The sequence below is a fragment of the Lissotriton helveticus genome, chromosome 3_1 (genome assembly GCF_964261635.1).
Source record: "Lissotriton helveticus chromosome 3_1, aLisHel1.1, whole genome shotgun sequence".
NCBI lineage: Eukaryota > Metazoa > Chordata > Amphibia > Caudata > Salamandridae > Lissotriton > Lissotriton helveticus.
The window spans coordinates 237,138,119-237,164,987 of record NC_136061.1 but is presented as its reverse complement, the minus strand read 5'-3'; the positions used below and the strand labels follow the sequence as shown (position 1 = coordinate 237,164,987).

Genomic DNA, 26,869 nt, shown 5'->3' with positions numbered 1-26,869 from the left:
TGCGTTCTTTCCTCCTCGCAGGGCACACAGTCAGCCACAGCTCCTCTCACCTGGCCCACCGCAGCATGGTATTATCACCGGACATCAGTCGCGTAGCCTCACAGTACCACTATCATCTCCAGTTAGCTCCGCTGGGCCTGCACACCGCTAGACTCAAATATGGCCTTTTCATATCGTATGCAATGTCCCGCCTGCCGCCATCTTAAGTTCAGGCAATCGCCGCTGACTGGCCAAGTATCGTGTGCTCTCTCCGACTGCTCCCAGCCGCATCCGACGCCTAGGAAGAGCGCTATCACCTTCCAGCCGCTAGTGCACTCAAACAGCAGCAGTCCCGGGGCACTCACTCGCAGTGATTGCCGATCTCTTCGCCCGGTGTCAACTCTGCCGCCCAGCCGCCATTTTGTGCCGCAGTCAGGCAGACGCCAGCAAGAGGGAAAAACTTTGTTTCGTGCCCCTTTTTGTCCTTGTCAGCGTCCCACCAAGTCGCCAGGTAGGCACCCGCTGTTCTGCAATCAGTTGCCTTAATGGGGCCCCCGTTTAAGGCACAGCATTAATGATTTTAGAGGGCGGCTACGGAGGAGCTCCGAGGTCCGCTACTGCTCACATCGACGTTCACGCCACGCCCCCCTGCGATCTAGTAACCTTGATGTGCAAATTTGTCAATAAAGGTTTTTTCAATTTATTTATTTCTTAAGTTAATTTGGTTATTTTATTTTCAGAATATGCAGTCATATATAATGTTTTGAACACGTCGAAAAATTGCACAAAAATAGGCAGTCTTTTTTTTAAAGTTTTTTTTTTTTTTTTTTGTAATTTGAACTTGCAATCAAAGAAATCATAAGTACCCAGTACAAATTGGTTGTTGGGCAATAGAATTTGGTACAGGGCCAAAAAATAGAGTTCAGTAGTACATACGTACATGTGCTAAGGGTCACATCTAAGATATCCACAATTATTAACATTGGGTCAGGTATCCTATTTTTCATGGCTCTTTCCCCGAACTTCTTAACAGCAAGTCTAATCCCTCCTCACCCATATCCAAGCCATAATACTTTATCCATGGTGCCCATGTCTTTCGAAATTTTCGTGGACAACCCCTGGCCTTGTATGTCACTTTCTCCGCAGCCATATAGAGATATAAACCTGTTTTCCAATCTTTAAGTGTAGGGAGTCAGTGGGCCCCCCAGCATCGAGCTATGTCTCTCTTGGCTACCACCAACTTTAAGTTAGCCAACTTAAGTTTGACATGGCAGGTCCACATCCGTGGGGTTGCCTAGTATGAGGAATCTTGGTTCCAACTCTAGTTGGGCTTCCAGTATATCATTTAGCTCCTTCACAATCTTACTCCAGTATGCATGAACCCTAATGTATTCCCAGAAGTATAGTATGAATGTACAGTGTTCTGTGTGGCATCTAAGGCAATCCGGGTTATCTGCTCTTCCCATAGAGTGTAGTCGTGCTCTGTCAAAGTAAGTCCTGTGTAGGATTTTATACTGGATGAGACGCAATCGTAGTTTAATCGCCACCTCGTGGGGGTGCATGAGGGCAGCCTCCCAGCCAATATCCTCCATGGGGCCTGTGATGAGTTCCCATTTAGTACAAAGTCGGCCTAGTCTGTCAGGCATATTGTACTTTAGTGTTTTATATGTCAATGAGATGGCTTGAGCCAGAATCTCTTCCTGCAAAAGTCTGCCTTCGGCGGGGCATATTCCGGCAATGTCTCTGTATCTAGTCCCACTGCCTGCCAAGCATGTTTCAGTCTGAAATAGGCGTAGGATTGAGTGTCGAGACGTTGATGTGTGGTTTGAAGCGAGGTGAATGGGGACAATGCTCCTTTCTCTAGTACATCTCCTATTTTGGAGATCCCTTTAAGAGCCCACTGCTTAAAGCCTCTCAATTTTCTGATCTCAGCTAGTCCTCTCTTGTCGGTTTCATGTCCCATTTAATTTGTTTCTCAGCAATTTTCCACGCCTCTACTACAAGTTGGGTAGCTGGTAAAAGCCAACTACAGCCTTTACGCCCGTAAACATAATGTAGTTGTGTGCGTTCCCTGAATTGTACCCGTTCCAGCCGGTAAGTGGGGTGGTCTAACGGAGCGTGGTTCCATTCATTGAGTACAATGAGATAAGCCGCTTTGTAATAAGCTCTAATATCTGATAGGGCCAGGCCTCCATTATATAGGTTTCGCTGCAACATTTGCAGCGCTATTCGCGGATGGGCCCGGTCCCATGGAAGCAAGCGTAGCTCGTTATTGATGGTTGTGAACGCAGTCTCTGGTATTTTCCAATAGGTATTTTGCAAGATATATAACGACTGACGGAGTTTGATCATCTTGTACATTGCAGCCCTACCCATGATCGTCCGAGGGAGTTTCCTCCACCTCTTGATATCTTCCTGAAAATTCAAAAGGATTCGTCTAATATTGTGCTCTAAATTGGTTGCCATCTCAGTGATAATGTAGAGTCCAAGATAAGGGAACACTTCAGTGGACAACCGTAGAAAGCTCGGATAAGTCTAGGGCTCCATCACCGCCCACACCAACGGGAACAAGGTATATTTACTCCAATTGATCCTATACCCAGCATGACGACCGTACACCTTGAAGATTTGTAACATTTTGGGAAGTGTCTCGGCTGGGTCTGTGATATATAATAAGATATCGTCTGCATATAGCGATATGCGCTCTTCCTTTAGAACTCAAGACTCATCTAAAACTACCCAGTCTTTGGCTGGCACTAACCACACAATCCAAAGGCTGCACTATGAGGGCAAACAGTAGGGGAGACAGAGGACAACCCTTTCTAGTGCCTTGTTGGATCGGCCAGCTCGTCAAGACGACCCTGTTGAACCGGACTTTAGCCTCAGGGGCATTATATAGAAGTGCTAACCATACCCTGAACACTGGACCAAATCCAAACTTTTTCCAAGGTGCACCTCATAAAGGGCCAGTGAATGGTATCGAATGCCTTCTCAGCGTCTAGCGAGAAGAGCAGGTGGGGGCTATCCCCAGTCCGAACCGTGTCCATCCAATTAGCCAGTTGCTGTAGGTTAAAGTGTGTGGCTCGCTTCACCATGAAGCTGGACTGGTCTCTATGTATCAGGGGGTAATAACCGTCAAGAGATGCATCGTAAGCATAGTGGCCAGAATCTTTGGCTCAATATTGAGCAAAGATATGTGCTGATAGGACCCACAATCCTCCAGAGGTTTCCCTGGTTTATGAATTACCACTACAGTAGCCATCCGGAGATCTTTTGGGAGAGTCCCTTGCTCTTTTGACGTCTTCAGCATGTTAAGTAAATGTGGTGCCAGCAGACTGATATTTAGTTTCAAAAAATTCTCCTGGGAGTCCATTTGGGCCCGGAGTTTTCCCTGACTTTTGGCGGCCAATTGCCTCTGTCACCTCCTCAAGAGTGAGGTCTCCCTCTAATCTGTCCCTTTCTGAGGAAGTAGCTGGTTATTTGCGCCTCATTTGACTGGGATTTAGTTGCATGGAGTTCTGTATAATACCGGGCAAAATCCCCAGCTATGTCTATGGGTGTGGTGTAGATATGCTCCTGTTCTTTAAAGGGCATTACCCATCTCGCCTACATTTCCTTCCTACCAAGCCATGCAAGCAGTTTCCCTGCCATGTCACCTGTCTCGTATAATCTATGTTGGACTGTTAATTGTTGAGCCTACACCTCTCAAGTCGCCATTGCTTGATACTCCCTTTAGGTAATTTCAGTTTGGTGAAGGATATGTCCAGTCGGTGGGGAGGTACCACCACCCTCCAGATTCAACAGTTTGTGTTCTAATGCCTCCATCTCTTGGGTTTCTCGTCTCTTTTTATAGGCAAGTATATTTTGCACCCTATCCCAAAGCACCCTCTTGAATGCTTCCCATAATGTGACTGCTGACTGTACTGACCCCATACTTTTCTTGAAGTAGAGCTCTGAATTCTTTAGCAACCCTTTTATCCTTCAAGGCCCACGAGCTCAATCTCCAGGTCGCTACCTGATGACCACTCCTCCCTCCCAACGTCAGTAGAAGTAGTGAATGGTCCAAAATGCCCCATGCCAAGTATTCTACCATCACCAACTGTCCGACCTCCCCCGCAGGAGCAAATAAATAGTCCAGTCTCGAAAACACCCTGTGAACCTCTGAGAAATAGGAATAGTTGTGTACCTGTGGGTGGTATTGTCGCCATAAGTCAGTCAGTCCGAGGACATCTTGGAATTTTGACAACAGTGTGGGTCCATGGGACCCACGTCTTAGTTGAGTCCGGTCCAGAGAAGGATCAATCACATCGTTAAAGTCTCCACCTATAATATGTATGGCGGGCTGGATTGCAGTAGGAGCTCAGTCAATCTATCCAACGTGCGTTGCTGTAGTCGCAGGGGCGCATAGGCACTAACAAGTAAAAACATCTTGCGATACCATATTCCCTGTACTGCAACGTATGTCCCGTCTGAGTCCACCCATTTTTGTGTCACCTGAAAAGGGGGCGACTTTTTAATGAGAATTGCCCCTCCTCTCGAACCCTTAGTGAAGTCTGCATGTGCCAGGTTAGTGTAATGCCCTATTCCCAGAAAGTTACAACTCTAGCCCATCAGGTGTGTCTCCTGTAAAAAAATATGATATCGGGTTTAAGCCTTTTAAGATACTGAGATACTAGACCCGGTTTCATTTTGTTGCCGTGATCCTGCCCTCAACCATTGCAATGTAGCCTTCAAATCAATACATGACCAGAGGAGTGCCCACATCTGCAATCTCCATCCCAATCTCTGTATTCCTTTGACCTAACTGAAAAGAACAATCCCCCCGCCCTCCCAGCAGTGATCGCAACATGTGGCGGTGTCCAACATGCCCCCACCCTACACTCTTCAGGTACCCACACCACCCCCTAAATCGTCAACATGACAACTTTGACACGGGTAATCCAATAAGATGTCTGTAGCCCTCCCCCTTTTCACTTAAATACACAAAAATACAATAACACACAATATACTTTACTTTCCACGGCCAAAGTTCCGCAATGCCTGCCAAGCCTTAGAGATATCTTACTGTCTTTTGGCGGCCGCCCGGCCCGTCATCTCAGTCCTCTTCGCCATTGCTGGGCGAAAGCAGTTGTCTCCTGTTGCTTCGAGCAGGATCGGATCTGAAGCTTCCATGCGTTGAATGTTCTTGAGTAGTGGGTGTTCACTATCTGCATCCACCGATTCTTCTCTCTCTCACACTTCAGTGTTGACGTTGTCGCTCGATCTCTGGGAGGTCTCTACATCCGCCGCCAACTTCTGAATCTGTATGCAGACAGTATCTGACTGGATGCTTTAGAATTCTTTGAAGTTGAACGGCGACAAAACAGAGATCCTGGTCTTTGGCAAGGACCAGGATATCTGGTCTACTGAGTGGTGGCCGTCTGCGCTGGGAACCTGTCCTTCTCCTTCCCAGTCAGCCAGAAATCTCGGCGTAATTTTTGACACCTCGCTGTCTATGACTCTACAGGTTAATCGCACGGTTGCTACCTGCTGGGGGGTCATAAAAATACTCAGGAGAATTCTTCACTATCTTTCTCTCCCAGCTCGGAAGCAGATAGTAGTGGCATTGGTGGGCTCCAGGTTGGACTACTGCAATGCACTCTATGCAGATGCCAACAAGGGGCTCATCCAGCGGCTACAAATTGTACAAAATGCTTCGGCCCGTTTTGTCTTCGCACTTCCCAATACTTCCTCTGCCACTATGGCTAGAAAGACTCTTCACTGGCTCCCTATTCAACTGAGGATCTCGTTTAAAATTCTTTGCCTAGCTTATAGAGCTCTGTCAGAAAGATCTACGCATCCTTTAAGCGCTCTGCTTACTCCTTACCAGCCTGGGAGAGCGCTTAGATCTGCTGAGATGAACCTGTTGGTCGTTCCTCGAGCCAAAAGAGCACGATGGGGAGCTAGGGCATTCTCCATTGTTGCTCCAAAGCTGTGGAACTCTCTCCCCCAAGACATTAAGACTCAGCCCTCTCTTTCCTCTTTTAAAAAGGTGCTCAAAAGGGGGCGTGGCTAGCAGCCAAGCATGGTGGCAGCATAGTGTGAGGGCTCCTGAGGGCACTGAGTCCTAATCATAAATCCGACACTATAATCCGGTAAACTGCTCACCTGAAGAGGCGGCGTTCGGGTCCGGGCACGAAGCGGTGACACCGGACCGACTTTCGGCGAATTCTGACGACCGGAACCCAACTGAATCCGCGCAGCTGAGTCTGGGCCTACGCGCAGGACCTGAGCACCGGCCTTGCGTGGCGCACCGACCCCGGCGGAAGTGAGACCGGGCCGGACTGGCTGAGACGACGCGCCCCGACACCCGCCCGACGGAGGACTATGGCCGCCTGAGGCTCAGCATGGAAGTGTCGCTACACGGGGCACATACAGGCATCTGTGCACCGCTCGTGTAGGACTGGTGTGGAGGGCGATAGCGAGTGAAAGTCCGGTGCGGCCGGGAGCACACTGCACGGAGGTGGTTCCCCCCCCCGGGAACCTGCTGAACTGCCCGGGACGGCGGGGGCGATCCTCAACTGACAGCGAAGGAAGATTACACACGGGTACGAGCCCTGGCCAGAGGTGAGAGGCGCATGTGCCCCGGGGGGACTGTAGAAAACAGTGGATTCACGCTAACACTCACGGAAGGGGCTCAGACGTCGCTTATTACCCCAGAGGCGCCAACGGCCCGGGCACCGTAGGGACTCAGGACATTACACCTAATGAGGGCACCTTCCAGCATATCTGGCCTGTAGGTGGTGTCGCAGATACGTCAAACGGACCCTCCACGAGGTATACGACTGATGTGGCCCGGCCCTGGTGGCCCAAGCTCAGGACATAATCGCTACGAGGCAAAGACGCCGAACACGTGACAGAACGAGTGGCGCGGCCTGCAGTGCTAAGAACCGCGCTCGCCGGCGCTATCACACGCCACAAAAAGACTGGTCTGGCCTGTAACAAGAGGCGGGAGGTAATACTCGGCGGGTCACGCACCGGCCACCTGCTCCCTGATTAGTGGCCGCGGACCTCGAGATACGACGCAGCGCTGATCGCGACTCGGTGAGGAACGACTCCGATTTCCACGAGCCCCAGGAGCATGGCGGGCAAAGGCGCCAGAAGTGCATCCGCGCAGGCCAAGCTGGATAAATTTGCCTACGGACAACAAAATCATACGCACAATGCGGGGCGCAGCTCAACAGGTAATGCCCAAGACGCGGAGGGGTCCAAAAAAATAACGCTGGAAGACATTATGAAGACCCTCTCAGAGGTGAAAACTACAGTGGGCGCCATCTCCTCCGAGGTCACGTTACTGCGAGCAGACTTCCACAAAATGGCTGAAAGAGTTTCTCAGGTGGAGGTGGTCACGAAATCTCTTGTAGAAGATACGTCGGACCTACAGGTAACCATGGAACGCATGCAGAAGGTCACCAAGCTCCTGCATGACAAGCTGGATGACCAAGAGGGGCGCTCGCGACGAAACAACGTACGCATCCTTGGACTTCCGGAGACGGAGGGGAAAGGGGCCATGTACCTCTACATAGAGGATCTCATCCAGAACAAACTGAAGCCCAAAGGACTGTCCCACTTCTTTTCAGTGGAAAGGGCACACAGGGTTCCGGGAGGACCGCCCAAGACAGGAGCAGCACCACGGCCTGTCCTGGCCAGGCTTTTCAATTTTAGGGACAGGGATGCGATCCTCCAAGCTGCGAGAAGCTCGCCACCTGTTAAAATACAAAATGCAACCCTGGCTTTCTTCCCAGACTACACGGCAGAGGTGGCCAGGCGCCGTAAATCCTTCACGGAGGTGAAAAAAGCACTACGGGACAGGGACTTGCCGTACTCTATGCTGTTTCCTGCCAAATTGCGAATTGTGGCCGACGGCAAGACATGGTTCTTCGACAAGCCGGAGATGGCACAAGACTGGCTGGATGGCTGGAGGCCAGTAGGACAGCGACATCGCCCGCATCGAGACCGACCTGCTCATCGAACGGGGCCGACCATGAACAGTCAGGCCTCTCACTCACCCCGTCAGGGGGGCGCAGAAGAAACGGAATCTGACCTTGAAAGGGACCCTCTTGACTCTGGACAACCGGCTCCGGTCTGAAGACAGACTGTATCTCTACGGGACTGAGTGTGGCACGAGAGGCCTTGGACCTGGCGCAGCTGAGTAGGGTGGGCACAATCAGTGCCCGTATGGGACTCACCAACCCCACGAGCAAGTAAGATGGTTGGGGAAGGACTAAAGCACTCTGCGAAGTTGGGGAAACGGGCGGGAGGTTGTCCGTGGAGCAGGGTAGCAGGGTGGGGGGACGGGGATGTAGTTTTTTTGTTGTTGTTGTTTGTATTCTTCTCCATAGTCATCATTCCACCATTGTGTTGTACTGACACCCCGAATATCGGCATACTCCCACGCAAGGTTGCACAATCCTCTACATGCACTAGCCCTGTAGACGTGCTACGTGCAGAATTCGCACACCGGCTCGATGGCCAGACCACCTTATGACACACCCGCTGAGGACTCTCCTGTGACTATGGGGGTGCCCCCACTGCGCATGCTGACCTGGAATGTTAGAGGCCTGGGGGACAAAATAAAAAGAGGCTTGGTACTGCAGGCCATAAAGCGGCAAAACCCAGACCTGGTCCTACTACAGGAAACCCACCTTGCGGGAACAACCTGCAAAGCACTTGATAGGCGCGGCTATGTCATGGCAGTGCATGCAGAATTCACCTCTGGCTCCCGGGGGACGGGGATACTGATGAAAAAATCTTCTCCCTTTATTATAACACACCGCATAGCGGACGATCAGGGTCGCTTCGCTGCGGTGCATGGTCAGTGGGAGGGCAGACCTCTTAATATAATATCTGTATATATACCCCCAGCACTGCACTCTGTGGCCCTGCCTGCGCTAGGCAAGTTCCTCCTTGACCTTCCTGAAGGGGATACGATTGTGGGGGGGGACCTGAATGCAATCATTGATCCGCTACTGGACACGTTACCCGCTAGAGCCCGATCACGGGGAACTACATTGCTATCAGACTTTTTAGAAGCCCTGGGCATTATAGATATCTGGCGACACCTGCACCCAGAAGAAACTCAATACACTTTTTACTCAGCAGTCCATAACAGCTTATCTCGTATTGATTACTTTCTATCCATGGGGTTAGGTATGGGGACGGTGGATAAAGTAGATATTCTGCCCAGAGGCATTTCTGACCACTCACCGATTGCACTATCTCTTACCACCAGGGAGAAAAAATGCACAAGAATTTACCCAATATACCCACACCTTTTAAAAGTCCCGAAGATTCGTAAAAATCTTAAACTGGTAACAATGCAATACTTTGCGGAAAACACAGCGACAGTGGACTCGCCGTCAACCCTATGGGAGGCATACAAAACAGTCCTCAGGGGGGAGGCTATAGCAGCGATAACGGGGCATAAACGAGATTCCCGAAAGGAACTTGCAGAGTTGGAACTAGCCCTCAGCGACGCCAACACTAGGCACATGGCGAACCCATCCCCGACCACAACACACACGCTCATGCTTCGGCAACAACAATACCAGGCTCATCTTACGGCGACAGAGAAGGGTTACATCGCAAACACTAAACACAGAATCTATGATGTGGGAGACAAAGCGGGAAAAATGCTGGCTTGGTTGGATAGGAGAGGGGGTGGGGCGAAAGGCATTCAGAGATTACGAACGGAGGTAGGACAGGACCTGACACACCCAGAGGACATAGTGTGCGCCTTGGCTCAGCATCTTCGGGCAGTGTACACCCCGGACCATGTGGTCACAGAGCGCATGGCAGAGGCGTCACTGGCGGACGTTGCCGTCCCCAGTATTACGCCAGAAAATATGCAGGCACTGGAGGTAGATCCGACGGTAGAGGAAATTCAGCTGGCGATTCAGACACTGCAGTCTGGCAAAGCGCTGGGTCCGAACGGGATACCCGTGGAATGGTATAAGTCCATGGCTCCGGAACTCAGTGCACCGCTGCTGGCCATGTATTTGGAAAGCAGGGAAAAGGCGGAACTACCGCTGGACCAACGCACGGCCACGATTGTGACGATACCTAAGCCAGGGAAGCCTCCGACTGAATGTACCTCATACCGCCCGATATCGTTGCTTAACGTGGAGGCCAAGGTACTGGCTAAGCTCCTGGCCGCCCGTCTGCAGCCGCACCTGAGTACCCTGATCCACCCTGACCAATCAGGTTTTATGCCTCACCGAAGCACGGCACTGAATCTCCGGAGAGTTCATGGAGTACTGGCCCGTTCGCACCTCCTCTCGGAGACGGCTGTGATTCTCTCCCTCGACGCCAAAATGGCTTTTGACCTCGTGGAATGGGAATATCTTTTCATGGTCCTCACACGTATGGGGTTTGGGCCGAAGTATATAGCTTGGATAAGACTGCTCTATACAAAGCCGGTCGCACAAGTGGTAGCTAATGGCCACATTTCACCAAGGTTTCAATTGGGCAGGGGAACCAGACAAGGTTGCCCCTTGTCGCCCTTGCTCTTTGCGCTGGTGCTGGAGCCCCTAGCGATTCAGATCAGGACTACGCCCTTATTTAAGGGAATTCAGTGGGAGGAGGGGTGGGAGGATAAAATCTCCCTGTACGCCGACGACATGCTCATCTACATGACTGCACCTGACGACGGAATCCCAGCACTGCTGGAACTCTGTAACGCACACGGGCACTCATCAGGATATACCCTGAACTGGTCCAAATCTGTCATATACACTCTAAAAGGCCCGGCGCCGAGGTTACCGGCTGACTGTCCCCTGGCTACGTCAACGACCTCCTTCAAATACTTAGGTATAGTCATCACAAGTAATGAAACGTACTTCTTTGCCAGTAACTTAAAACCACCTATTGATCGCCTGCGTGCGGACGTTAAACATTGGGCGGCCCTGCCCCTGACCCTAATGGGAAGGGCAGCCTTATACAAAATGATGGCACTCCCGAGGCTCCTATTCGTCTTGGAGAACACCCCGCACCTGGTCCCGCCGCGATACTTTAAACAAATTGTGGCGCTGGTCTCTGCCCTGCTCTGGAATAATGGCCCGGCACGCATAGCGTATGACAAATTGGTTAAAAGCTGGTACGAAGGAGGGATAGCGCTCCCTAACATCCAGCTATATTACTGGGCGGCCCAGCTTAAAGTAGTTAATTATTGGATCCACACCCCAAAAGAGGACCCAGCTTATCGGGCAGATTGGTCTCAGCTTGGGACGGAATGTATGCTGTCAGTACTATACAATAAATCACAACTTAAGAGTCTAATTGGTCCAACACAACACACGGCGACCTTATGGCACCTGGCACAGGCACGACTGGGCTGGGCGGGAAAATTCACCAAAATGACGCCTCTGTGGGACACGAAAGCGTTAGGAAACCTCAGAGGGAGTAAGGGATTTGCGCGGTGGGACTCCATAGGCATTTCTACGGTGGGGGACCTCTGGGACAGGGACACAGTAGTACCATTTCCGCACCTACAGCAGCAATATGACCTCGGACCCATGGAAACATTCCGATACATACAGATTAGGCACGCATTACTCCGGGCGATTCCTGAGGGCACTGCTCTACCGGAATCTTCACCATTAGAGGACAGGCTGCTAACGGAATTCATGATCCAAAGCGCTACCTCACTTACATATAAAAAACTGATCAATAACCTGAAAGACCCCACACTGAAACTTAAAGAAAAATGGGAGGGGGAAATAGGTGAGGCGGACGAATCTGAATGGAATGAGGCGCTGGCCTCCCCAAGAGAAGTTGGGATCTCAACGAAGTTCAGATTGGTGCAACTCAAAATTCTACACCGCATCTACTACACCAGAACACTTCTCCACAAAATACAGAGAGCACCACATCCCTTTTGCTTGAGAGGCTGCGGGGAGGAGGGGACACTATTTCATACATTATGGGACTGCCCACGGATACAAGAATTCTGGAGGCAAATAATGCGCACGATCTCCCAGACGCTTAGAACCTCCGTGCTACCTGAACCGCGCAAATGCCTTTTGAACATATGGGACCCCAATGACCTGGGTAGATATGCACTAATCTGGGCAACACTGGCCATGACCGTGGCCAAACGAGATATTGCACAGAAGTGGGGCGCACCGGAACTACCTACTGCGAGCAGATGGGCTAAAAACATGGACATTCTGATGGTTACGGAACGGGCAGTGTATGTCATACGAGCGGCGCCCCGCAATTGGAACAAAATATGGGCGGCATGGAATGTATTTAGGGGAGAGATCTGTGACCCTTTGCCAGAAGGAGATGACCTAGATTCGGAGGGGGAGGATGAATGAAAGATAACTATGGGGGTATTCACCTCAGCGGACCAAGTACACAACGATGTTGAGTAAACCTGGCTATGTAACGACGAAAGGACTAAGAATTTGCTGATTTGGGAACGGGATGAGAGCGCACTGGTGATGATGACACATGTTTTGGGGGAGGGGGGGAGGGGTTGGTTGTTAATACTATTGTCTTAAGGAATGTTACTGTTGCACAAGGCATACCGAGGGGAATTTGCACAGAACTACTTTGATTATGATTTGTCAACATGGAAACGTATTTAAGGGTTGTCACAGGTTTATAACATCTCAATGTATGCTTTTGTCAAGACTGCTGCCACATACGGGGAGATGTCTGTAACGAAACAACCCTACCCATTTGCATGTAAAGTACTAACTGCATATTATGCCTTCATGTTAATAAAGATTTATAAAAAAAATAAAAAAAAGGCGCTCAAAACCTGGTGTTTCGTCAAGGCCTACCCGCAATAGTTGTACTTTGAACAGCTGGTACCGTTTGGTTATGCGCCTTGACGCCCATTGGGCTTAGTTGCGCCATAGAAATTGCTTTTAATAATAATAATAAAAGGTTTGTTGAGCGTGAGCCTGTACGGCATCATCATCCGAGTCTGATATTTATGACTTGCGTTCTCTAGGCATCAAAGACCTTCTAGGCGTTCCCCCGGCTGCACATTTTCCTTGTGCCTTTCCTGGCTGAAGCCCATCCGTTTTTCTTAGTATTGATCCAGTGCTGGAGATGTTCTATGCCTTAACAGGGGCCATTCCTCGATCCATGACCATGCCTCGTCCTGGGACTGAAAGAACAACATGGAGCCTTGAAAGATAGCTTTAAGTTTAGCTGGGAACAGTAGCATATATTGAATCTCGATCGTTCGAAGTTTCGTCTTGAACAGGTCAAAAGTCTGTCTTTGCTTTTGTACATCTCGTGAGTAGTCCGGGAACACCGTCACTCGTGTATTCTCATACTTAACCTCCCCTTTCTTCCTCAGCTCGCGTGGTATTAGATCCTTATCTTGAAAGTTTAAGAAGTGGGCTATCAAGGAGTGAGTTGGGGCCCCCGGCGGCGGTCGGACATTAGGCATCCGGTGCGCTCGTGCTATGACAAAGCAGGTCGAGAATTGTGCATCTGGGAGGGTTTCCTTTAGGAACGCCTGGCGGAACTGGCCTGGGTTTGATCAGAGAACCGATAAATCTGAGGTTATTCCTGCGAGCCCTGTTTTCGGCATTGTCGACCCTCCAGGCCACCTCTTTAAATGAGGCTAATAGTCCCATCATGTCTTTCCACATGGAGTGAGAGGTATCTTCGAGTTCTGCCTCAGTGACTCGTTCAGAGACTTTTCGTAGATCCTGGCAGAGCAGTGTGACCTCCGAACGTATCTCTACCATCTTTCCCGCTAAGCTTTCCCTTGATGCGTGAATCGCCTGCAATATGGCTGCATTATCAGGGAGGGTACCGTAACCTCCCTCCGCTCCCACTGGCGCAGGGTGTACCTTAGCAAATCAGTCCAATTTTTCCTTTCTCAACGAGTTAGGCTCTTTATCTCTCGCCATGTTGAGCAATGGGGCGTTTAGTTGTGAGCAAGCACACACACTCCTGGATGCGGCGCCTGCAACACCGCTGGTGGCTTCCTGGCAACTAACCCCCTAGAGCATATCGTAGTCCTTAAGCCAGTGTAAATAATGTCCGTCTGGCCGTGCAGGCTGGTGTATGGGCCCCAGTGTCTCCTCTGCACTACACGAATTCCAAGACGGGTCTCAAGACTACGTATTCGTCCACTCCCTTGTCGCCTGTCCTAGTGTACTTTCAGCGAGTAGAGGGGCCCACAAAGGGGGAAGAGGACAAATCCAGGCCCAAGCCCATCAGGCTATTTTGAGAAAGCTGTCCTGATGACACCACACACAGGAGTTGGGATAGCGCGTCCCTCCCAGCAGTATGTCCCCTGCTGGCACTTCCAGAAGACTACACCAGGAGCATTAGATGTATGTGCTGTACTTTGCAACTCATTGTGGCCAAACAATTCCGGAGCAACACTACACGTCTCTGCAGTAGCATTACCCACAACTTCAACGGCTCAAGATATAAACCGGGGTCTATGGGAGGCCCATCCCCCTCAGCAGTTGCCTCAGCTGTCCCCTCCATGCCGATGGAGTCCGCGGGTGGGGGGGAGATGACAGAGTTTGTCAATATGCCCAGTAGGCCCCCCGTATTAGAGCTGCAGGCCTCAGCTCAGACCGCGGATTGGGCCCCACCGTCTCCCGGCCTCTCCTCTACCGGTTAGGAGGAGCTCCTCACGGGCGCCCAGGTTCAAGCGGGCCGGGCAGCTCAATCTCTGCCGCAGCCACTCGCCATGAAAAGGGAAAAGTGGGGGGGACCCTTTTCCAGACCAAAAACGTCTCACTAGGCTCCGCCAGTGATCCACACCAAAGCCAGGAACCCCATCCAGGGAGCCACCGCACCTCCAGCCAGGCGCGTTATGTCGCCCGGTTCACCTCTGCACTGCCGGATCGCCTCTCTCACCGAGTGTGCGTTCACAGCTCCCTCACGCGTAGAAGGGCAACAGTGAGCGCCAAATCTAGGTCATCTGCCCAAGTTTCTCTATGCCGCAGCCCGTTGCCACCTATCAGTTTAGGTGCGTCGCGGACCCAATGCTGCGTCGTGGGCCGCTTCGGCCAGGCGCCATCTTAGAGAGCGTCTTGCTGCGGACGTTGCAGAAAAGGCTCAAAGTATGCCCCACGCCGTCCGGACACCGGCCTGCGAGCTCCCCTCTGCCGCAGCACCCCTTCCGATCTCCACCAATGCTATTTTGTTAGCGTCGAGGGCCAGGATTTAACTCAGGATAGTATCGGGCCGGCAGAGCTCGCAGCTACCCAGACATTTTGCTGGCCACGCCCCCCAAAAAATAGACCGTCTTGATGTATTTTCCCTAATATTCATGCAGAATATTTCTTTTATGTTCTTCAATGCTCGTTGTTTATGTTCATGTCTGTAGAAATCAGTTTGTGTAAACATACTTTCAAAGATCATTTATTTAAGGGGCTTTGTAATCTTGAAAACTGATGCCTGAAAAAACTGGTTTCTGCAAAGCAGTTAATTTTGCCTGTAAAACTGGGCTCAAATCCTTTTGAAGCATATGTTTTTTCTTGTTCTCTTTATTACATAGCTAGAGGCTGCTTTGCAGGAAAAGACACAAGAACTACAGGACCTCCAGGAACTTAAAACGACATTGGAAGAACGCCTCAAGAGGGAAACTGAAGCAAAGGTAAACTACTGGAGAGAAGATAGCACAGCATAACAGCATTGTGCCCCAAAAGAAGAAGAAAGTTAATATTTTCAGTTGACCCTCAAGTCAATGGGTGTACCACCATATGTGCTGAATATCCTTATAGACTACACACATATAATTATGTGCTGGTGCATTGGGGCAAGCTAGGAGACCTCCCAGATCAAATTACAATAGAGAGAGGGGGTTGTCAAGTCTGTGTTTAGCCCCCACTTTGTTCTCTCTGTTTATCAGTGATGTCAACTACTTCCTTGGCGGGAAGAGGGCGTGCCTACATCCGCTCCCCTCTTGGTATCATTATGTTGCAATCCCTGATAGGTATGCAGAACTTACTAAATAAATTAATTGATGTTTTTGATTCCAGGGGTTTGGAGGTTAATACTACAACAACCAAATGCATGGTCCTTAACCCACATAACGCACATAAGTCCTTTAGGGGTGACTTTAGGATGAGGGGGGCCTTTCTGCAGAAAGTTGACACATTTTCTTATCTTGGAATCCGAGTTGTCAACTAACATACATGAAAATCTCTTATACAGAAAAGGGGTGTAGTAGTAATCTGCAGATCATCAGTAGTTGTTAAGATGTACAAAGTCACTAAACCTTGATCAATGTCGCAATTGATATCTAGCACGCTAAAATCCAAACTGCATCACTATACAGGGGAGAAATTTGGGCAGCGTTAAGGATTTGACACACAAGGAAAATCATTTTCTGATATCGCTATTTAGTTTGCCCTAAAGCATCCCTACTTGACCACTCGTCTATGACACTGGCCTTAAGAGGTTTGGGGACATAGCCCTTTAACAAAAAGTTAAACCTCATTCTAAAGATTAGATTGTGGTCAATCTGCGAGTTGGTTTTATACAGAAATAGTTTTGTAGAGATAAGGGACATCAACTAAGCTCACACTACTGGCTGTGTCATATAAAACACTGGCTGCTGACCTTGGTTCAGGGATATTATTGGTCTGACCCATTATCTATCAATAGGGTGACTAAGAGCGTTATAAAATCCACCTACTGGGAATATGTTTAAAAACAGCAGCATAGGGGGGGGCGTGGCTAGCAGCCAAGCATGGCGGCCGCATAGCGTGAGAGCTCCTGAGGCACTGTAGCCTTACAGCAAATCCGACGCACTTATCCGCTACCCCGCCCGCCTGAAGCGGCGGCGTTCGGGTCCGGGGCTGAAGCGGTGTCACCGGTCTGACTTTCGGACAAATCGGAGGACCGGAGCCTCACGTATTCCAAGTGGCAAGTCTGGGCCTACCGCCGGAGGAGCAGCACCGGCCTTGCGTAACACCCAGGCCCCGGCGGAAGTGCAACCGAGCCGGCCGAGAGGGGTGGACACATCCCGGTACCCGCCTAACAGCGCGCAATAGGCCTGAAACACCTGGTGGCATCATCCGGCGACACACAATCTGGTAATTCATTCACGCGGGACCGGCGCTGCACACAGAAAAGAGCGAACCCAGCCTTGGCCGCGCTGAACGGCGCTGAAATCTCGACCCTCCCCCCACCCCCCCTGGGGGCCTAGCGGGCTGCAGACAACGACTGAGGCGATCTTTGAGCCCCGCTTGACCGTGGGGCCGCAGTGGACGGACATACCAGCTCCGAACAGGGGTGAGGGACATCGGTGCCCCCGGGGGACGGCGCCATACTGTGGTTTAACGCGGAGCTCGAGGGGGAGCCTCAGGGCCCGCATACTGCCTGATAACAGCAGCAGCCCTGACCTGGTGAGGACATAGACCCGGTACACTGGGGCTTGCCTGGCCTGTGGGAAGGCGGCTGCCCGAGATCGGAACCTGCGCCTTCCGGTGTGCCCGAGGGTGGTGGGCCAGCACGGAAGACCATAATTGGAAGCCGCGGGGGCCGTTCCAGCTCAAGGTGAGAATATCGAAGGGCGAAAGCGCGGAACTCGGGACGCGGAGTACAGCGGCTCACCAGAAACCCGCACAGCCACTGCCGCGACTGTCCTACATCACCGCAAAGACCAGTGAGACCTGCACAGGAAACGGAGGGCGAAACTCTGTACGACGCCCATCGACCTACTACTCCCTAGCTGGTGCCTATAGACGGCGGAATCAGACGTGGCGCAGATTGCGAATAAGCTGGGCAAGACTCTGAATTTCACGAGCCCCAGCACCATGGCGGGCAAAGGCCTTAGGAGTGGATCCACACAGGCCAAATTAGACAAATTTGCTTACGGACAACAAGGGCAACAGCAAAATACAGGGCGATCCTCCGCTGGCCATACCCATACCCATGACACAGAGGGACCGACAAAAGTAACGCTGGAAGACATCATGAAAACACTCTCAGAGGTAAAAACTACAGTGGGCGCCATCTCCTCTGAAGTCTCCTTGCTGCGAGCGGACTTTCACAAAATGGCGGAGAGGGTGTCGCAAGTAGAGGTGGTCACGAAGTCACTTATGGAAGACACCTCGGAACTCCAAGTGGCCATGGAAAAAGTGCAGAAAGTGACCAAGCTCCTGCACGACAAACTGGACGACCAGAAAGGGCGTTCGCGACGCAATAACGTGCGCATCCTTGGGCTTCCAGAGACGGAGGGGAAGGGGGCCATGGACCTCTATGTAGAAGATCTCATCAAAAACAAACTGCAGCCCAAAGGCCTGTCCCACTTCTTCTCGGTGGAGAGGGCACACAGAGTCCCGGGAGGCCCGCCCAAGACGGGAGCAGCACCTAGACCTGTGCTAGCCCGGCTCTTCAATTTTAGGGACAGGGATGCGATCCTCCAGGCGGCAAGGAACTCACCGCCGGTACGGATCCAAAATGCAACTTTGGCCTTCTTCCCAGACTACACGGCGGAAGTGGCCAGGTGCCGTAAGTCCTTCATGGAGGTTAAAAAAGCACTACGGGACAGGGAACTACCGTACTCTATGCTATTCCCCGCTAAACTGAGAATTGTGGCCGAGGGAAAAACTTGGTTTTTTGACACGCCGGAGATGGCGCAGGAATGGCTGGAGGGCTGGAGACCGGCGGGACAGCGACACCGCCCGCATCGAGATCGGCCGCAACATCGTACCAACAAGACAACACACAGTCAGACCTCCCAATCGCCCCGTCAGGAAGGCGCGGAAGAAACGGAATCAGACCTGGAGAGGGACCCGCTGGACTCTGGACAATTGGCTCCGGTTTGAAGCCGGACTATATTGGTATAAGACTGAGTGTGCCGCGGACGCCCTGGATCTGACGCGGCTGAGTAAGGTGGGTACAGGCAGTGCCCGTGGGAAACTCACCAACCCCACAAGCAAGTAAGATGACTGGGGGAGGACTAAAGCACTCTGCACAGTTGGGGAAACGGGCGGGGGTTGGTCCGTGGAGCAGGGTAGCAGGGAGGGGGGATGGGACTGAAGTTTTCTTGTTAGAACTCTTGTTTTTGTTTATAGTCATCATTCAGCACTTACATTGTCTGACCACCCTGGCATTTCTATGTCTCTTACACAGCATGACACGAAACGGCACATGCGCTAGTTCAACGGGCACGTTGTGTGCAATGCTCTCTCACCGACTTAATGGCCAGGCCACTTAATCACACGCCCGCTGAGGGCTCCCCTGTGACTAGAGGGGTACCCCCACTGCGCATGCTAACGTGGAATGTCAGAGGCCTGGGTGACAAAATTAAAAGAGGCTTGGTCCTACAGGCCATAAAACGACACAGTCCGGATTTGGTACTCCTACAAGAAACCCACCTCACAGGGTCCACCTGCAAAGCACTTGATAGGCGTGGTTATACAATGGCGGTACACGCTGAATTCACTGCAGGCTCCAGGGGAACGGGTATACTGGTGAAAAAGTCATCCCCCTTTATTATTACACGCCGTGTGGCGGACGACCAGGGTCGATTTGCTGCGGTCCATGGGCAATGGGAGGGCAGATCTCTGAATGTGATATCGGTTTATATCCCCCCAGCACTACACTCTGTAGCCCTGCCTGCACTAGGCAAGTTCCTCCTTGACCTCCCTGATGGCGACACGATTGTTGGGGGGGACTTTAATGCAATCATGGATCCACTTAGGGACACCTTTACCTCTAGGACTCGACCACGAGGTACTGCGCCTCTATCGGATTTTGTAGACGCCCTAGGTCTTGTGGACGTCTGGCGACAACTGCATACCGAGGCCACTCAATACACTTATTACTCAGCTGTACATAATAGCTTATCCCGTATAGACTATTTCATGGCACTGGGGTTGGGACTGGACATGGTGGACAAGGTGGACATACTGCCCAGGGGTATCTCCGATCATTCTCCAATTGTCCTGTCGCTTACCACCGGGGGGAAAAGTGGCGCACGGATCTACCCAATTTACCCCAACTTTTTGAAAATCCCCAAGATTCGTAAAAAACTCAAACTTGTGACAACGCAGTATTTAGCTGAAAATACAGGCACAGTGGTATCACCATCCACCCTGTGGGAGGCGTACAAGACAGTCCTCAGGGGGGCGGCCATTGCAACAATAACTGGGCACAAACGGGATTCCCGAAAAGAACTCACAGAATTGGAACTTACACTCAACACGGCTAACAATGCACACATGGCAGACCCCTCCCCGTCCACGGCACACACCCTCGTGGTTCGGCAGCAACAATACCTAGCTCACCGCAAAACGACGGAAAAGGGGTACATCGCAAACACTAAACATAGAATATACGATGTAGGAGACAAAGCAGGTCGCATGCTGGCATGGCTGGATAAGAGAGGGAATGGAGCGAAAGGTATTCAGAGACTACACACAGAGGACGGGCGGACACTGACGCACCCAGAAGACATAGTTTGCGCATTGGCACAACATTATGAAACAATCTACACACCAGACCAAAGGGTCACACGGCAGATGGCAGCAGCAACATTAGCGGATATTGCCGTCCCCAGCATTGCACAGGAAGATAGGGATACCCTAGAAGTAGACCCGACGGAGGAAGAAATCCAGCTGGCGATCCAGGCGTTACAGTCAGGTAAAGCACTGGGGCCGAATGGGATACCGATGGAGTGGTACAAGTCCGTGGCTTCAGAACTCAGTGCCCCATTACTGGCCATGTATTTAGAAAGCAGGGATAGAGCAGAGCTGCCGCTGGATCAACGCACGGCCACGATTATAGCGATACCCAAACCGGGGAAACCCCCGACTGAGTGTACCTCATATCGCCCGATATCGTTACTGAATGTTGAGGCCAAGATATTAGCTAAACTTCTAGCCACCCGCTTGATGCCCCACCTCAGCACCTTGATCCACCCTGACCAGTCGGGCTTTATGCCCCACCGGAGCACTGCGATGAATCTCCGAAGAGTTCATGGTGTGATGGCCCGTGCGCACCTCCTCACAGAACAGGCTGTGATTCTCTCTCTCGACGCTAAAATGGCATTCGACCTTGTGGAGTGGGAGTATCTCTTCATGGTACTAGAACGTATGGGATTTGGGCCGAAATATATAGCATGGATACGGCTGCTTTATACGAAGCCCGTCGCACAGGTAGTAGCCAACGGCCACATATCGCCGAGGTTCCTATTAGGCAGGGGGACTAGATAGGGTTGCCCCTTGTCCCCCTTGCTCTTCGCACTGGTGCTTGAGCCCCTGGCAGTTCAGATCAGGTCTACGCCCTTATTCGCAGGCATTAGGTGGGAGGAGGGGTGGGAGGACAAGGTCTCATTATATGCAGACGACATGCTTGTCTACATGACTGCACCTGATGCTGGCATCCCGGCCCTGCTAGACCTCTGTAACACTCACGGGCACACGTCGGGCTACACCCTAAATTGGTCGAAATCTACCATATATACATTAAAAGGCCCGGCGCCGAGATTGCAGGAGAGCTGTCCTCTGCTTACGACGACGGCCTCCTTCAAATACTTAGGTATTGTCATCACAAGTAAGGAGGCAGACTTTTTTGCCAGCAACTTGAAGCCACCCATAGATCGCCTACGGGCGGACGTTAAGCATTGGGCGGCCCTGCCCCTGACCCTACTGGGTAGGGCAGCATTATATAAGATGATGGCCCTCCCGAGACTCCTCTATGTTCTAGAAAATACTCCACACCTGGTGCCACCACGATACTTCAAGCAGATCGTGGCGCTGGTCAATACCTTGCTCTGGAATACTGGCCCGGCACGTATAGCTTACGACAAGCTGGTTAAAAGCTGGTACGAGGGGGGAATAGCGCTCCCCAATATTCAACTATATTACTGGGCGGCCCAACTGAAAATTGTAAACTACTGGATCCACGCCCTGAAAGAGGACCCTGCCTATCGGGCAGATTGGTCACAACTTGGAACGGACTGCATGCTGTCTGTGCTCTATAACAAGTCACAACTTAAAACCCTACTTGGCCCGACCAAACATACGGCGGCCCTGTGGCACATGGCGCAGGCCCGACTGGGATGGGTGGGTCGAATCACCAAAATGACACCGTTATGGGACACGAAGACATTGGGGAACCTCAGAGGCTGTAAGGGATTTGAGCGGTGGGACTCCATAGGCATTTCTACGGTAGGGGACCTCTGGGACAATGGCACAGTGGTGCCATTTTCACACCTGCAACAGCAGTATAACCTTGGACCCACAGAAACATTCAGATATGTTCAAATCAGACACGCATTACTACAGGCGATTCCTACAGGCACTACTCTGCCAGACTCCTCCCCGTTAGAAGATAGACTGCTAACAGAATTCATGGTCCAAAGCGCTACCTCCCTTACGTATAAAAAGCTGATCAATAATCTCAAAGACCCAACACTGAAACTAAAAGAAAAATGGGAAGGGGAACTAGGTGAGACAGATGAATTTGAATGGAATGAGGCGTTGGCCTCCCCGAAGGAGGTTGGAATCTCAAGTAAACTCAGACTGGTGCAACTTAAAATCCTGCACCGCATCTACTATACGAGGACGCTATTGCATAAAATACTGAGAGCACCACATCCCTTTTGTTTGAGAGGCTGCGGGGAGGAAGGGACACTGCTGCACACACTATGGGAATGCCCACAAATACGTGAATTCTGGAGGCAAATACTGCACTCGATCTCCCAAGCCCTTAAACTCTCTATACTACCTGAACCACGTAAGTGCCTTCTGAACATCTGGGACCCCAATGACCTGAGTAGACACGAACTGATTTGGGCGACTCTGGCTATGACAGTGGCTAAGCGGGATATAGCTCAGAAGTGGGGCGCACCAGAACTACCCACCGCCAGTAGATGGGCTAAGAACATGGACATCCTAATGGTAACGGAAAGGGCAGTGTACGTACTACGTGCAGCGCCCCGCAAATGGAACAAAGTATGGGCAGCATGGAATGTCTACAGAGGAGAAATCTGTGACCCCTTACCAGAGGGAGACGACCTTGACTCGGAGGGGGAAGAGGAGTAGCGAAACAGCTAGGGGGTAGTCACCTCAGTCACAACACAATACGACATTATTGGCTCTGACCTGGCTATATACCGACGTGCAAGCTACGACACATGCTGACACGGGAGGTGGGTGGAGACACAATGGCTATGATGACACATGGGTTGGGGGGGGGGGGATGGGAAGTTTGTTGTTTCTGTACTATAAAAAAGTGATGTTATCATTGAATCATATACGAGGGAATGGGAAATAGAGGACTACAGTACAAGTAAAAGGACCATTGATTAATGTATCTACAAGTCTCCTAAGGTTTACTGCAACACAGTCCTTGCTACAATGACGTTTCTTGTCGCTTACGGAAAAGTTAAAAGGTACAAACTGTAACAAATACCATAAACATGTATGTAACTGATTAACCACTTTTCCTTCCTCTTAATAAAAGTTTAACAAAAAAAAAAAAAACAGCAGCATAGAAAGGTGAAATGTTATAACAATTTACTTTCTCGCAAGCCAAGCCAATTTCTTCTTTTGAATACTATATGGATGGGATTTTTCCACTTTAAGTCACAACCTTTGATTAGTCCACTAACCCTTTATTAAACTTGCTCCTTTCACAGCACAGCTCCATCTGGTAGCTGCTGCTACTGACCCAAAGGCCCTCCTCCACCACAGGCTCCTGCCTGCGCCTCATCCCTGGTGGTCCAGTGGTAGAGCGTCCCTGCTGTGCTTCTTGACTGCTCTTCTATCTCGCTCTCTGCTTGTTTTGTCTCTTTTACTTTTCTCTCTCCTTTATTCTGACTGCCTTCCTTTTTGGGCTTTGCTTTCTCTGGCCTTTTTCATTTTCTCTTCTTTTCATTTGCCTTCATTTTACTGCCCTTTTTCATTCTCTTTTCTTTTCATTTGCCTTCATTTCTCTGCCCTTTTTCTATTGCATTTTCCTCCTACTCTCGTCGCCCCTGCGATCCCCCACTGTCCCGGCCCGCTTCAGTGTCCCTTTATGCTCCCGTCGGTGTCTGGACTGCTCCCAGCTCCAGGAACCCTGGTCCACCATTCCACCTAGCATCTCATAAGAAGACCCATGAAACCTTTGCCTGCCAGAACTGTAATCACGCCTTCACCCACGCCAACATGCCAGCTCCTCTCGCCACCCAGCCGACCAACCGCGCACCTGACAGAATCAACTGCACCCTCCTCAACGTGTAATCCCTCCACAAACATGCCACAGAAATCTGGGACCGCCTCGACTCTACCTCTCCCGACATTGATTTCTTTGCAGAAACCTCGACCAACCCCTGCTCCGGACCGACCATCGCCATCAACTCAGATAGGAGCAAAGTATTTATCCTAGGCCCCACCCCTGCAGCCTGGAACTACTCCTGGTGGCCAGCCGCTCTGGGACCCCCTCACACCCATACAGACCAGGCGCGCAACCGTGGCATCATACTGGACTCCTTGCTCACAATAAACCGCAGCTTCCTGAGCCTGCTTCTACACACTCCGCCTGCTTCAAAATACCTTCAGATGTAGCCCCAGAGAATCCAGAAAGACTATCACCCACACACCCATCACCAGCAGACTAGACTATGGCAAAGCACTCTACAATGGTGTCACCTAGAAACAGCTCAAGAAACTACAAAATGTTCAAAAGGCTGCGGCCAGGCTGGTCCTAGACATCCCCCGCCACAGCCACATCACTTAACACCGCCACTCGCTCACGGTCAACAAGCGAATCACCTTCCACTCCTCACATATACCTATAAAGTTCTCCACAACATAGGACCAGTGTACCTGAACCACAGCCTTGCATTCCACGTACCCGCCAGGCAACTCCGTTCCGCCCAACATGCCCTGGCCTCCATCCTCAGAATCCACAAGACCAGAACTGGAGCAAGTTCATTCTCCTACCTTGCCGCCAAGACCTGGAACTCCTTGCCCTCCACCTCAGGCAATCTGTTTCTGATAGATACATCTGCGGTGTGGATTCCTCACCTTGTGAATATCCCCCTTGCGTCAGCAACGTTCGGAATTTTTCTTCGTAGCACGCCGGCGTGGACGACGTCATAGGAGCACGGCATCGCGCCGCGACTCCGTCTGACGTCACCGACTCCTTATTAGACCCACGTCGGCGTGATGACGTCAGTTCCCTTTTTTCCGCGTCGTCGACGCTAACGGTTTCTGGGATCTTCTGCGACACATAGTATCTTCTTTCTATTTCGTATTACTATTTCTCTGTTGAGTGTTCCTTCTTCGTCGAGGATGTCGTAGAGGAAGGCAGGGTTCAAACAGTGTGGGTCATGCGCTCGCCTGATGTCGATCACCGATCCACATGGCGATTGTTTATGGTGTCTTGGATCGGACCATGACGTTAAAAACTGTCGATCCTGCTTCAAAATGAACCCTAAGGCCTTACGAGAACGTGAGGCTAAACTTCTTCTAGCGAAGGTAAAAGGAAGAGAAACTGGTAGATCATCGAGGTCGATGTCCAGACGCTCGAAGTCGAGACAGAAGTCGCGATCGAAGTAGAGGTCGAAGTCGGCTTCAAGATCGAGGTCCAGAGCGAGGTCGAGGTCCAGAGAAAGATCGAGATCCGGATCCAAGTCTGCTTCGGGTCATGCTTCTGGCTCTTCGAAGAAGAAGCACAAGAGGAGGAAACCTAGCTCGAGACATCACTCTGGTAAAGACTCTTCAGATTAGAAGAAAAAGTCTCGAAGACATCATAAGGACTTCGTATTTCCATCTCCTTTACAGTGTCTTCGAGGTTCCCCGACTCCGGAGCAAGAACCTGATCCGGAATCACACCATTCTTCGGATCATGAAGGAGAAGAAGAAGTTCCTCAGACTCCGACTCCGGTAGAAGTCCCTGTAAATCTGGAAGGCCAGGATGAACCGATGCCGGAGCAACCTCCTTCGGAACAACCAATTGGTTCGTACCCTCCCTTTCCTGGTCCGGGACAGGACCCCTCGCATTTTCTTAATGCAATGTTTGGAGTCTATTCTAGAGCAATGTACCCCACTGGTGCACCGGCTGGTCCCATGGGTCCATTGTCTTACAACTTGGGCATTCCTCAAACTTACGCCCGGCTCCCTTTATGCCGTTTATGCCGGCGCCTTATGCACCTTGGCTCGGTACGGCTTCGCCGAGGTCGTCGACTCCGCATGCGGCTTCGCTGGCTCCGGATCGACCTCGTGAATCTAATAGAGGTTCCACGCCGGTTCATGAATCTCATCCTCCAGCTGCCCCGGCTCCTCGCTCGACGCCGGATCCGAATCCGTCGGAGTCGTTACCGGATCCGTCGACTTCGATTCGTATTGAATGGTCGAGGCGCAGAGCTCAGCACCTCTTGGAAGAAAAGGAGTATGAAGATCCTGAAGTGGAGGAAGGTGAACTTCTGGATCAAGGGGACTGTTTTGACGACCTTCATAGTGCCAGTGGCCTGGAACTTTCTCCTGAGTGGGGTTTGCCATCGGTTTCTGATGCACCATCAAAAGACGTGACACCTTACCATATTGTGATTAGAAAGGCTGCGGATCTACTTAATCTGACCTTGCCTACTGTTGAATACAAACCTAACATTCTCACAGAGGTTTTACATTCACCCTCATCCATAATAGAGCCTAGACTTCCATTCACTGAGGCTTTAACTGAACCAATAATGGAGGTTTGGAAGAGACCATTGACTGCTCCTGCGGTTTCCAGGTCTGTAGCAAGAAGATGTTACAGAGTGGCACCTGGTGACCCCGAGTGTCTCCCTTCACATCCTTCTCCTGAGAGTTTGGTGGTACAGGCCGCTTGTTCCAACAGATCGGCAGGTTCATTTCCTCAAGTACCAGTAGACAAGGACTCAAAAAAATTGGACCAGTCTGCTAAAAAGATTTTCTCC

The 26,869-nt window shown here is 51.0% G+C and overlaps 1 protein-coding gene across 2 annotated transcripts in view; it reads left to right on the top strand.

The window, feature by feature from the left end:
• Positions 1 to 26,869, top strand: part of RABEP1 (rabaptin, RAB GTPase binding effector protein 1) — a 919,122-nt gene that overhangs the window by 813,159 nt on the left and 79,094 nt on the right. For both annotated transcript variants that reach the window (XM_078679701.1, XM_078679700.1), the window contains one exon: positions 15,506 to 15,604. In XM_078679701.1, the coding sequence (XP_078535827.1) occupies positions 15,506 to 15,604 (99 nt within the window). The remainder of the gene's footprint in view (positions 1 to 15,505; positions 15,605 to 26,869) is intronic.